Source organism: Euphorbia lathyris, chromosome 8 (assembly GCF_963576675.1).
Source record: "Euphorbia lathyris chromosome 8, ddEupLath1.1, whole genome shotgun sequence".
Classification (NCBI taxonomy): domain Eukaryota; kingdom Viridiplantae; phylum Streptophyta; class Magnoliopsida; order Malpighiales; family Euphorbiaceae; genus Euphorbia; species Euphorbia lathyris.
This window is the reverse complement of record NC_088917.1, coordinates 30,407,539-30,420,615: the sequence shown is the minus strand read 5'-3', so window position 1 is coordinate 30,420,615 and position 13,077 is coordinate 30,407,539. Positions and strand designations below refer to the sequence as shown.

The window sequence follows — 13,077 nt, the reverse complement described above, 5'->3', positions numbered from 1 at the left end:
GACAAAAGCATAGACAAGCCACTCAAACCTCCAAGACGGCGTCGTCCACGACCGCCCTCCGCCGGGAATGACATGAACATGGTTGTTCTACTTTTCCACTTCTTCCTTATTATCCTTGTTTTGATACTGTTGCTTTTTTCCCTTCTCTATTATGTTTTGGGTTCTGTTTTCTGAAAAATTTCGTCAATATGGTCACAAACACATTAAATATTATTCATATTTTTTTTAAGAAAAATATTATTGATATTTTCATAATATTATATATCATCAATATCAATTCGGTGTCTTCTATGGTTACTTTGTTTTTGACAAAGTAACCCTTACTTTGTGTTTTTCACCACTAGATGATGGAATGTAAAATTCATCTAATAGTAAAAACACACAAAGTAAAGCTTACTTTGTTAAAAACAAAGTAAGTATAGTCTAACCCGTATCAATTAATGAAAGTGATTTAATTTACTTTCAATTTAGTAATATCAAAGTATCGTGAGAAATAGATGGATCTAGCCTAAACTTCTCAATTTTGAGTTACAACTAAGTTAGGTTGGTTAAAAAATTTGTGGAGTAAAAAGCGTGATTATCAAAGAGACTCACAATTCTTATTAAATGTTTTACATTATCAAGATGTAAATGTTTGTAGTTTTGATTTGATTGTATTTTATTGTAAATCTATATTATTGATGTATTTTTTTTTATCAAACGGTCTGCGAACAATATTGTTAATGTGTTAGTTATATTATATATATTGAATTAAAGATTGAAGTATTGAAAATTCGATTATGGTAATTTGATCATTTCTTGCTGCAGAGAAGAACTTGAATTCGATGAAGTAATGCATGGTTGTAAACGTTGATTTTTTTTTATTAATCTAATAAATAAAATAAACATTGAATTCAATTAGTAGTACTTACGACTTCCCAGCATATACTTCATTGAATTCAAGTCAATTTTGTATATAATTGAGCCAAATTGTATGCTGAGAAGTGATAACTGCATAATTAAAAAGGTTAATTTCAAATAAAATTATATGATTTTATATTTTTTTTTTTTTTGCAAATCGGTACCTATTACTAAATTTGGCGGATAACGACTTCAAAATGAAAACTTTCAAAAATTAAAGTTGTTTAGTATCATTTTGGCAAAAAGCATCATTAGGGTTCTGATCTTTCATTTTTTGGTTCATTAAGCCTTGATCTCTTATTTCGATACATTACACTCCTAATCATTTACTTTTGGTCTCATTAAGCCTTTTATGACCAAATTAGTAAGTTATGAACATCTAATTCTGTTAAAAATACATTATTGAGGTTTTTACATATCCTACAGCCACATTACATATCAAAAACTCCTTTTAAACAATGAAAAAAATACAAATTTTGAACGCAGTTGCAATGAATAACAGTCTGTTAACCGAATTTTATGTTCAAAATTACTTTTTTGGTCATTAATGGCTTAATAAGACCAAAAATAAATGATTAGGGGCTTAATATATCGAAATAAAAGATTAAGAGCTTAATGAACTAAAAAATGAAAGATCACGGGCCTAATGATGCTTTTTGCCTATTATTATGGAGCCACATTTTTTATTTTTCAAAATCATCATATTTTGGATTTTCACTCTAAACATTAACTTTCTCTTTAAATTAAAAATAACAAAAATGAAAAAGGGAATCCATGCTCCTAAATGACCTACGATGCTCTTTGAAGATTGACGGCTTCCATTAGGCGAAGGGAGCAAAATCCCATCTCTGGCATTGCATAAGCAAAGATGAAAACGCCTAAATGATTCGCGCATGATACCGCCAAGTCCAATATGATCTTGACCCTGCTACAAGCCATAAAGAGGGGCACCGCGTGTTCCCCTACTTCCTTACAAAGGCCACAAACATTATCCGCGTAACACCTTTGCCATGCAAAACATCCTTCAGGGGATGGAAATTACAGCAAGCCCGCCATATTATTAGCATTTTGACGCGAGGAGGGATCGGAAATGCCCACATTCATGACCGAGTGAGCACCAGTAATGCAGCGCCAATCCACGCCAACTTTCCCATACAACACGATAGCCGACCGAACCAAGTAATGGCCTTGCTTATCAAAGTGCCAAATGAGCATATCATTCACATCAAAATCACCGGCATAAACCTGAAGAATCGAGTTCACATACTCCACAGTAAAGAGCAATCAAATATGCTGCAACTCCCAGTCACACGAATCAGCACGACTCAAATCGGATACAGTCAAGTTCTCTAGACCCGAAACCATAGTTGTATGAACTTGAAATTCCAGAGTCAACAGGCCAAGGATCACGCCAAACATTGATCTGTCTCTATTCAGTTAGCTTTACAAAACCCTATCTCTATTCTCCAATTTTCCCATCATCTAGTCGAGCCCTTAATTCATAAAGGATTAGCAACCCAAAAATCCAATTAAAAATCTTGTCTGTAGCATATTTCAAATTCCACGACCTCTGATTTCTTTTTATAGTCTTATGAGCTAATGTTACTTGATACACTCAAAAAAATAGGTAATGCAAGAGCCAACAATGTTCATAGATCAACATGAAAGCAGTGGTGTGGTTGTGTGATTCCACAATAATGCGACAACCATTCTGCTTCAATGTATGCTGGAGAAGAAAGAAAAAAGATGTTTGCACCTAGACTACAATTACGTGCATCAAAGAAGAAAAGTAAAAAACCACACATATACAGCAGCATTGGTTTCTTATTTTACATTGATCTAATACTTCACATAACTTTCAAGTTCAGAATTTACATGAGGTCTTTCTTGTGTATAATAAAGATTACAATCTGGAATCTTATTTAATCCGTAAAGCTAATACAATCATCAATACCCTGTGTCCTTTTACCTCCCCCAAACATTCTAACTTCACCTCATCCTTCAATGAGATTCTTATACACCATTTACCATCCTAGAGCGAGCAGTTTTTTTCGTCAATTGTATTTAAGCAACGACTGGGTATGACGCACAAGTTGCAATTCCTACATTCAAGACATCAAAATGAGGATGAACAACTAAAATCCAAGGGATTATTATGAATACAAGACATGTGACAAGAATAAAGTGCAACTTTCATTGGATGAAAGCCATGTGATGTATGTGAAATGTGTTATATGGGAAAAATTTAGAGTACTCCCGGAATAATACTCTTTACCAATCAATTCATGCCACATATATACATTTTTTCCATTACACCAATCTATCTTCCATGTAATGGTAGGCAAAACGATTTTCATTGATCGGGTCTATTACTCCCGGAGTACTGTAAAATTTCTCGTGTTTTAAGAGGAGTTCAGTTATGATTTAAAGTCCAAATATCAAACACGTGTCATCCAAGTTATGTGAAATTGGTTTCAAACAATCAAGTCAGATTAGATTGGGACTTACCACACATATTTTTCCCATACTCCATCTTAAAATAGCCATTATCACCCCAATTCTTTCCCCACGAGTTCTTAATGAGCCAATACGGGATGCCATCTTCAACTCCGTACCCAACTGCAACAACAGCATGGTTCACATCCTGCCATAACACATAGGAACATCAGAAAAGTACAGAACGTGCATTAGCACAAAATTCAAATATATAACCAAGAGATCCAAAATGATTAAGAGTCAAACACCATCAATATCAACATGCAAAATTTTCAGTAAATATCTTAAGTGAACTATAATGTTAGAGGCTTGACTTTGATTAGATCAAAAGTTCACGGATATATGGTACCGCTTTGCAACACTTTATTTGACCTGAGGCTTAGGAAAAGCCATCTTATACCCTTCTTAACAAACTAGCATTTTCCATTTAAAACAAAGTAATAGAATGAAAGCTCACCATTGGAGTAGTTCCACAAGAATCACTGGTGAAAACTCCACCCTTGTATAAACGGAAGCCGCTTATTACCTCAAAAGCCACACTCACTGGACGAACCAGGGCAACAGCATGCTTCAAATCATCTTCAGCGCCCTAAATTCATTCACAACATAGAAGAACCTTGAAAAAAATCTATAACAAAAGATCCTGAAACAAAATATTTCAGCTGAGTAGCAAATAAGTATGAACCATGCATCAAAGCTGCAAAAGGAAGTTTCAAACCTCAAGTGGCACAATGGAAATACTGTCAATATTTGAAAGAAAATGATAGGGTGGCATAGATTGAGGTGTATAAATATTGTTATCATCTGAAATGAGAATGACACTGCAGACATAAATCATGCTCCATGCCAACCTTAGATCACTTATTAAAAGACCATGAAGACATGCCCAGATAAGCAAGTCTATAATAGCCTTAATATTGCTTATTCAATCTTACTAAACTCAAAAGAGTCTCTGCATCCAGCACATAAATGTTAGCACAGAGTTATTTAGTAGAACTATTACCAGGGTAATGTTGACAGATTCAAGCACTTGGACACCGACATTTTCTGATGAGTATTTACAAGCACCATTTGCTCCAATATATGGATATGCTTCCTCAGTATCAAGACCACCATTATATTTGATGTATTCAAAGGCTTGTGATGGCAATCCACCATGGCAGCCGAAGTTATTAAAAGCTCCAGCGCAATCCACAAGCTGCTGCTCAGAAAGAGAGATGCCCTTTCCAAAGGCCTGATGATAGGCAGCCTCAAGAGCTCCAGTGGTGCTGAAATCACAAACAGTAAAAGTTAGAAGGCAATTTAAACTGATTTCTTGACAAGTTGAATTGCATGTCTGTCTTAAGACTTGAGGTAACCTGAAAGTCCAGCAAGAACCACAATGACCTTGATCCTTAACTGGGCTGACTATGCCTTCTACCCTCCAGTCTTTCTACACAACAGAACCAAAACATATATATCAGACTTGCATTCTACAAGTACAGATGGACATGCGCCAAATATCTACTGCAAATGTCACTCTCTGATGTATAAATACAGGATTCAAGCACAATTGCTTCAGCTAGTGATGGATTCTTTATCTCTTTTTTTATTTCACAACAATTACATTACAGAAGTAGATAGCATCACTTTTACCATAGCAGATGTGGAAGGCCATTGTTTCACCTTAAAACAACACTCTCTAAGTTATTATTCATCTATATTATCGGAAAAGTATGTAATGATATCTAGCATACAAGACGTAATTGCAGGATTGGTTCACAGGTGATTATAAACTTGGCAGCCTTATTAGTTAACAAAATTTCATTGAACTTTATGAACTAATTAAAAACTTAAACAGTATAAGCACCGTTTCAGGAAGGACGACGTCAGTAAGCTTGTGATTGCCCTTTGTGGTGGCAGAACAGTTCTGAGCAGCTCCTAGTCTGTGCTTTTTGAACTCTTGCCAGGTCCAATCAGCAAACTCTGAAATCAAATACACCGAACTAACAAATAAGACTGTATTCACATTAAAACAGGAACTAAGGGAAAGTCAACCGAACTGCCAAAAAGCAAATAAAGTAGAAGTATCTTACGATTAACACCGAGAGTGTAAGACAGGCCCTTCTTGTTAGTGGATCTGATTAAATCCAAACTCTCCGAAAAAATCGCAAACCTCAGCTTCATCTCCTCCTCAGTCTCATAACTCTTCCCATACCTATAAAGCCCGAACTATCCATCCATCAGAAAAGAAAACTCCCTCCCCAAAATTAAAGAAAAACAACATAAACAAAACGAAGCAATTCACAACAGAAGATGAACGATCGGAAACCTGTGCGCAAAACGGGCAAAGGAAAGAGCACGGCGGGAGTGGCCGACGACTTTAACAACGGATTCTTCGAAGTCACGAAGACGGTCAGACACAAGCCTAATAGGATTAGAGTCGTCGAAGCTCGATCCTACTGCGGCGGCCACGCAAACGAGCAGAAGCAGAATCGAAGAGGCGAAGGTGAAGCGAGCCATAACTCTGTAGCTGATGTATGAAATGGATGCTTTGGAATGGAGACGGGGTGAGGGAGTAGGATACGATTTATATCTGGAAGTGGCACCAGGTAGAGTGTGTTACTCCTGGTCTTCGATTTTGACTACGACGGCACGGCATATGATATGAAAAATCAGCTACTGGCTGTAATTAGTATACATTAATTAGCAGATACTGTCTTTTTCTGTTCAATTCATTAGCCGTGTATTATACTACCACTAGTGACGTATGTAGTGACGTGGCATCAATGGCTTATCATCCCAACGGACCTTACGTCCATCGCCGGAGATTCAGTTTTAACGGTTTCTCTGGAATATCTAGCGCGATTTCAATAGGTAAATTACATATATGGCACACGGATTTTGGAATAAATCAGATTTTTTATGTATGACTTTATTTTTTACATAAAAAATATGTAACTTCTCGATATCGTGTATGCTATTGTTAACCAGCCGATTCCCTCTCTTGATTGGGTATTGGAGATAATGAAGACGGCTACCCTGGCTGGTTGACGTTTTGGGTTAGAGATAGGGGCGGAATTAAAGGGGGTTAGGGGGTTCGAGCCCCGACAGGTGGTCGGAGAATTGACAAAAAAAAAAATTGTAATAGTGTCGGGTAATATTTTCGAAAGAATTATATTGACTCTATCTAGTATTATTTTGATGTTTAAAGGTAGATAAGATGGTTAAAGATGTTTATTTCTATTTGAGAGGTTCTATGTTCGATTCCCTTCAATCTCAATTTTTTAAAGAAAGTTTTTATTTATTTTTATTTTATTTTTCAATAATTATAAAAACATATTATCATTATATTTTTTGGTAGAAATAAAAACATATTATCATTATTAATTAATTTAAATGAACTCTTTATTTTTATTTTGATAACACTTTTGAATTCATTTTTAATATATCTTTATCATTAAAAAAAGTAGACATATTTAATATTCATTTTTATTATGTCTTTACCATTAAAAAAAGTAAACATGTTTAATTTTCTATTAGTTCAATGTTAGTTTCTAAAAAAAATGATAACATTTTTACAGTTTTAATGCGTTGAAGGTTAAAAAAAATTTACCCAGCCCTAACGGGTTGGACTTTGAAAATTTACTGTCAACCGCACAGTTAAATTTATTTTTATTTTATTTTTCAATAATTATAAAAACATATTATCATTATTAATTAATTTAAATGAACTCTTTATTTTTATTTTGATAACACTTTTGAATTCATTTTTAATATATCTTTACCATTAAAAAAAAGTAGACATATTTAATATTCATTTTTATTATGTCTTTATCATTAAAAAAAAGTAAACATGTTTAATTTTCTATTAGTTCAATGTTAGTTTCTAAAAAAATGATAACATTTTTACAGTTTTAATGTGTTGGAGGCTAAAAAAAATTTGTCCAGCCCTAACAGGGTGGACTTTGAAAATTTACTATCAACCGCACAGTTAATTTCAAACTTTTTTTTTTTACGTTTTGAAATTTTTTTACTGATATGTTTGAACCCCGGGTCATTCGAAGTCTTGGTTCCGCCACTGGTTAGAGAACAAACTTTTTACAAATAAGCTTAAGTTTGAATGAAGTATTCTCCTTCATTCAACACTTATACTAATTCTCACTTTGCTACTTATCATCGAAGCAACAAAACTACTACTAATAACTATTGAATGATTACAATTCTTAGATGGAAAATGTATTGATCTAATCTCTCTCTAACAATTACATAGATATGAGTTTTGATTGTGTTTAGAACTTTGCTATGTTTTTCACTCTTTTCTCGTATGTAGTGTTATGCGTTGGAATTCTCTTGATTCTCTATTTGAATTTGTTCTTGAACTTTCTTTATATAGACAGTAATTCAAACTAGTTGTTTCAATCCAGAAGATGTCCAGTTAAAAGAAACATCCTTTGTTCTTCTCTAGGATTCTGATCGTCTTGGCGTATTGCCATAACTGGAAACTAGTCGTTGACATAGAGGACCATTCGAGAAGCTTCATCCAATAATTTTCTCTGCAAGTATGGTCAGGTTAGAGTATTTCTGTTTTGGTGTATGCAAGAGATATGAGTTTTTTTTTTTTTTTTTGCAAAGATGATTGTCTTCTGCGGATGGCCAGAAGTAGCAATCCTGAGGAAGACAATGTTGTTGTCTTCTTCTGATTGTGTATAGGCTTTTGGGATTGTTTCTGACATAGCCTTTTGTTGATTTGTTCAATAAATCTTGGAAGCATCCAATTGCTTTAATTTATCAATACTCAACAAACTTGTTAATACATAAAGCAATTTAATTTAATTATGAATTTTAATTAATAGAGAGATTTTATTCCTTAATGTAATTTTTATTATAATCAAAACTTAATCAAAATAGTGTTTCGATAGTTAGAGCTACAGTTGAATCTGGTGAATTCAATGAAGTGGGTGAAGGTGGAATGAGCAAACTAAGAGAGAGGACGCAAAAGAAAGAATGTGGTAGAAAATGGAGGAAGAGGAAGGCGTGATCATCATTTTATGGGTGATGAAATTATTGGGTTTATGGTTTCGAATATAAAATATAAAGATGAAAGGCTCACTTTTTTTCTATGTGTAACGGGGAACTATAGTTTAGTTTTGGTATCTTTTATCCTTATTAATACTATTTCAAGTGGTTCAATCCAAGTGTGATGAAGCTCTTAGTCTAGTGGTTGAGAGTTTACCTATACCTTGGGAGGTCATGGGTTCGAATCACATCTAGGTCTGGTGGAGATTTTTCTTTCTTCTTTAATGTAAACGCATTGCGCAATTTTTTTTTTAAAAAAAGTGGTTCAATCTGAGCATCCATTTTTCAATCACTACTTATCCTTTTTGAGCTTATATTTGTTAAAAATATCCTATGACATAGAGTAGGTTGATAATTTCAAATTTTCTAAACTTTATTTATCCATTATATATTTAAACCTAAAATTTAAAAGAAAATAACAATAAAAAGTTATTATTTATATGTAATTTTTCCAACATTAATCACACGTATTTATTGTAAAATGTTAATATGTGTTTCAACTTTATAATCATAAAGTTTCATTTAATAGAAGTATTTGTTCATGGTAACACAATTGTATGTTGTGATTTCATAAAGGCTCGATACATCATTTCACTACTGGTAAAAAAAAAAAAAAAAATCTCCCAACTTGTGGTGAAGCTCTTAGCCTAATGGTTGAGAGCTTACCTATAACTAGATATGTCATGGTGTGCAAATATTTTTTCTTAAAAAAATATCATTTAACTTACATAAATATTCAATTACCCTCTTAAACTTATATAAAATATAATCAATATGTATTGCACGCGTCTTAAAAAAAATAAAACAACCAAAGTCGAGGTATACTCGCAACACTGGCCCTGGTAAACCATGGGCTTTGATCAAACCGAAAAGCATCACAAAATATTTTCGAAAAAGCATCATAAATTTCCATCCGTCAATTCGTTGGGAAAATTTAGGATCTTTAGTATTGCGAGCCCACCTCTCGAAGGTCTCGCTTAGTTAAAACAATGTTCGCTCACACCACGATGAACTCGATTAGTTAAAGCAACGTCGGCTCACACCACGAAGAACTCGTTTAGCTAAAGCATTGTTGGTTTATACTACGAAGAACTCGCTTAGTTAAAGCTGACACACTCTCTCCAGGGAGAACTCGTTTAGTTAAAGCTTACTCGCCCACCTCGCAAAGGTCTTGCTCAGTTAAGAGACTACCACATACTTCACAAGGCCTTTGCTTAGTTTAGGCTCTGATATCAAATATCACGAGGGCAACTCTAGGCCAGGCCAACTCCCCGTGTGGCGCCTCGACTTTTCCCAAGTCTCGGCCAACCAACTCCTACTGAATACGGTTAGAGAAGATAAGTTTTAAAATTGAAGAAGTAAAAAATTCATTTTTAATCATTTTTAATCTATTATGTGAATTATGTAATAACATTATAAAGTACATGCAACACATCTTTCGCATGCAACTTTTTTTTTTATAATCAAATAATTAATTATATTTTCCACAAATTTAATCCACCAAGTGTAGTGGCGGAGCCATGTTTTTGTATCTGGGGGGGCTAATTTTAGCCCTACGAGTAATTTTCTAAGTCCAGGCTGTTAGGGTTGGGTAATTTTTTTTTTTGCTCTCTAGCATGAAAACTGTTTCGTTTTAGTACATAGACATATTTAATTTTCTATAAATTCAACGCTAATTTCCTAAATTAAAACCCCTAAACAAGTATATTATTCTTTATAAATTGAATATTTATATTGGCATTTTGATTAAAGAAAAAATTACATTTAATTAATTAATAGTAATGATAAAAAAATAATTAAACTAGATAATAATATTGATATTTTAATTTAAGGATAAAATTTATAGCTAGATAAAAAAAAACAATAATGAAAAAAATAATAAAATTTAATATTCATATTTTGATTTGAAGGAGATTTGAGGAGAAAAAATTAAAATTGAATCAAAACATATTTTGATTTTAGTAAAAATTTACAATGGGAAAAAAGAGAAAAATAAATTTTGACATTTTGATTCAAAGGAAAGAGAAAAAAACATGGAATACAATTAGATAAAAACTAAAGAGTATGGGGCTCGAACTTGGAACGGAGCACATGGCTCAAACCTGGAACTTCATGGTAACAATTAGATTATAAGACAACACTTGTACCACGAGTGCGAACCCAATTTTATGTTATGTAATTACAATCTATTTTATAAGTACTAATTACATTATTTTAAGGGGCTACCCGAAACTAAACCACTATTCCTTAGGGGTGGTACCAGAGACCGGGGGGCTGGAACCCCTCCGTGATAATGTAGAATCCTTGCCTTTCCATTCATTGATAATGTGATATATATACACAAGATATATGTGTGAACATGATAATTACAAATCAATTATATTCCTAAATTACAGCAGAAATATCCATATCTAATACACCCCCGTAGTCGAAACGGGAGGTGGTCGAACGTTGAGACTAGAGCGGAAGTCGTCGAAAAGAATTTGTGGTAGACCTTTGGTGAAAATATCTGCAATTTGATGACGAGAAGGAACATGAAGTACCCTAACCTCTCCTTTAGCAACATTTTCTCGAACAAAATGTATATCCATCTCAATATGCTTGGTACGTTGGTGTTGTACAGGATTACCAGTGAGGTAAACTGCACTCACATTGTCACAATATACCAAGGTGGATTTACTAATAGGGCAATGAAGTTCAAGAAGAAGATTTCTAATCCAGCAAGTTTCAGATACGACATTAGCAACACCACGATACTCTGCTTCAGCACTAGAACGAGATAAAGTGGGTTGCCGCTTAGCAGACCAAGACAGAAGATTGTCACCAAGGAAAACACAATATCCTGAAGTAGAACGTCGAGTGTCAGGACATCCCCCCCAATCTGCATCTGTATAGGAGACCAAGGAATCTAGTGAAGAGGTTGTGAATGTAAGTCCGAACTCCAGGGTTCCTTTAACATATCGAAGAATCCGCTTGATAGCTGCCATATGAGACGTTTTGGGATCGTGCATGAATAAACAGACTTGCTGAACAGCATAACTGATGTCTGGGCGAGTGAGAGTCAAATACTGTAATGCACCAGCTAAACTTCGATACTCAGATGGATCATGATAAGCAGAACCAGATGAAGCACTCAGTTTTTGCTTAGTGTCAACAGGTGTTGTACAGGAATTTGCTGAAGAAAGACCGGCTTTAGAAATGATCTCAGTAGCATACTTCTTTTGAGACAGAAAAAGAGAGCCGGCGCTCCGAGTGACAGATATCCCTAAAAAATAACTCAATGGGCCAAGATCTTTCATAGCAAATTCGGAACTCAATTTGTTGATAATTGACTCTCGTAGAGCAGTGGAAGAAGTAGCTAGAACGATGTCATCCACATATAAGAGTAGATATGCCATCTCTGCTCCCCGACGAAAGACAAACAGTGAATGATCAGATTTACTGTGAGAAAAACCCATGGTAGACAAGAAAGAGGCAAACCGTTGGTACCACGCCCGTGGTGCCTGTTTGAGACCATAAAGAGACTTTTGAAGAAGGCATACATGATCTGGATAGTTGGGATCCCGAAATCCCAGTGGTTGATGCATATAAACAGTCTCATGAAGATCCCCATGAAGAAAAGCATTTTTTACATCCAGCTGATGTAGTGGCCAACCTTTAGAAAGTGCAATACTTAATACAGCTCGAATTGTTGCTGGCTTAACAACTGGACTGAAAGTATCACCACAGTCTACCCCAACAAGTTGATTCGCCCCATTTCCAACAAGTCTTGCTTTGTATCTTTCAAAAGATCCATCTGCATTAAATTTGTGCCTGAGAATCCACCAACTACGAAGAACATTAGCATTAGAAGGACGGGGTACGAGGACCCACGTCTTATTTTCAATAAGAGCCTTATATTCTTCAGTCATGGCTTGTTTCCAATTAGGGTCTTGTAAAGCAAGTGAGGGATTAGAAGGAATAGGAGAAATAGTGGTGGTGTGTAAGTTGAGCTTTCTTTGGGGTTTGAAAATTCCAAGTTTAGCTCGGGTTGTCATAGGGTGAGTCGGTTGGGTTGGGTTGGCGTGTATAGGATCGGGAGAAGGTGGGGAAGTGGGCTGTTGTGGGGAGGTGAGCTGTTGTGGGGAATTTGTGTTTGGGCCGTGTTGAATTGGAGAAGGAAAGGGACTGTCGAGAGGAGAAGGGGGAAGTGCTGGGCTGTTTTGGGAAGATGGGTTGGGACTGTTGGGCCGTGGTGAAACTGGGCTTTGGTTAGGAGTGGACGCATTAGTGGGGAAGGGAATAATGGGTTGGGTTGTTTGTGTAGGTGAGTTGGAAATAGAAGAAATGGGAGGGGAGGCCGAGACATGTTGAGTGGAAAATGGAAATTTGCTTTCATTGAAAATAACGTGACGAGATATAATTATTTTCCGCGCGGAGATGTCGTAACACTTATAGCCTCGATGATTGGATGGATATCCAAGAAACACACATGGAGAGGACCTAGGTTGAAGTTTATTTCTAGAGGAAGAAGGGACAAGTGGGTAACAAAGACAACCGAAAGTGCGTAAGTGAGTATAAGAAGGAGTACGATTGTAGAGAATTTGAGTCGGTGAAAGAAGACTAAGATTTTTGTGAGGGAGA

The 13,077-nt window shown here is 35.2% G+C and overlaps 1 protein-coding gene across 1 annotated transcript; it reads right to left on the bottom strand.

The window, feature by feature from the left end:
- Positions 1–2,706: 2,706 nt before the first annotated feature.
- LOC136202495 (thiol protease aleurain-like) lies at positions 2,707–6,052 on the bottom strand. The gene is made up of 8 exons (XM_065993151.1): positions 5,708–6,052; positions 5,472–5,593; positions 5,246–5,361; positions 4,755–4,828; positions 4,400–4,664; positions 3,854–3,985; positions 3,409–3,544; positions 2,707–3,002 (listed from the first exon to the last, which is right to left on the bottom strand). Exons 1-8 carry the CDS (start codon positions 5,896–5,898, stop codon positions 2,965–2,967), a joined length of 1,074 nt encoding a protein of 357 aa, XP_065849223.1. The 5' UTR covers positions 5,899–6,052; the 3' UTR covers positions 2,707–2,964.
- Positions 6,053–13,077: the final 7,025 nt, after the last annotated feature.

What these genes read in the sequence shown, in the direction of transcription:
- LOC136202495 (XM_065993151.1), bottom strand. Translation starts at nt 5,898, where the DNA reads ATGGCTCGCTTCACCTTCGCCTCTTCGATTCTGCTTCTGCTCGTTTGC. An exon ending in TTACACTCTCGGTGTTAATC is followed by an intron (nt 5,362 to 5,471) that starts GTAAGATACTTC and finishes ATTTGATTTCAG; the next exon opens with AGTTTGCTGATTGGACCTGG. An exon ending in AATCTGTCAACATTACCCTG is followed by an intron (nt 3,986 to 4,399) that starts GTAATAGTTCTA and finishes GAATGAATTTAG; the next exon opens with GGCGCTGAAGATGATTTGAA.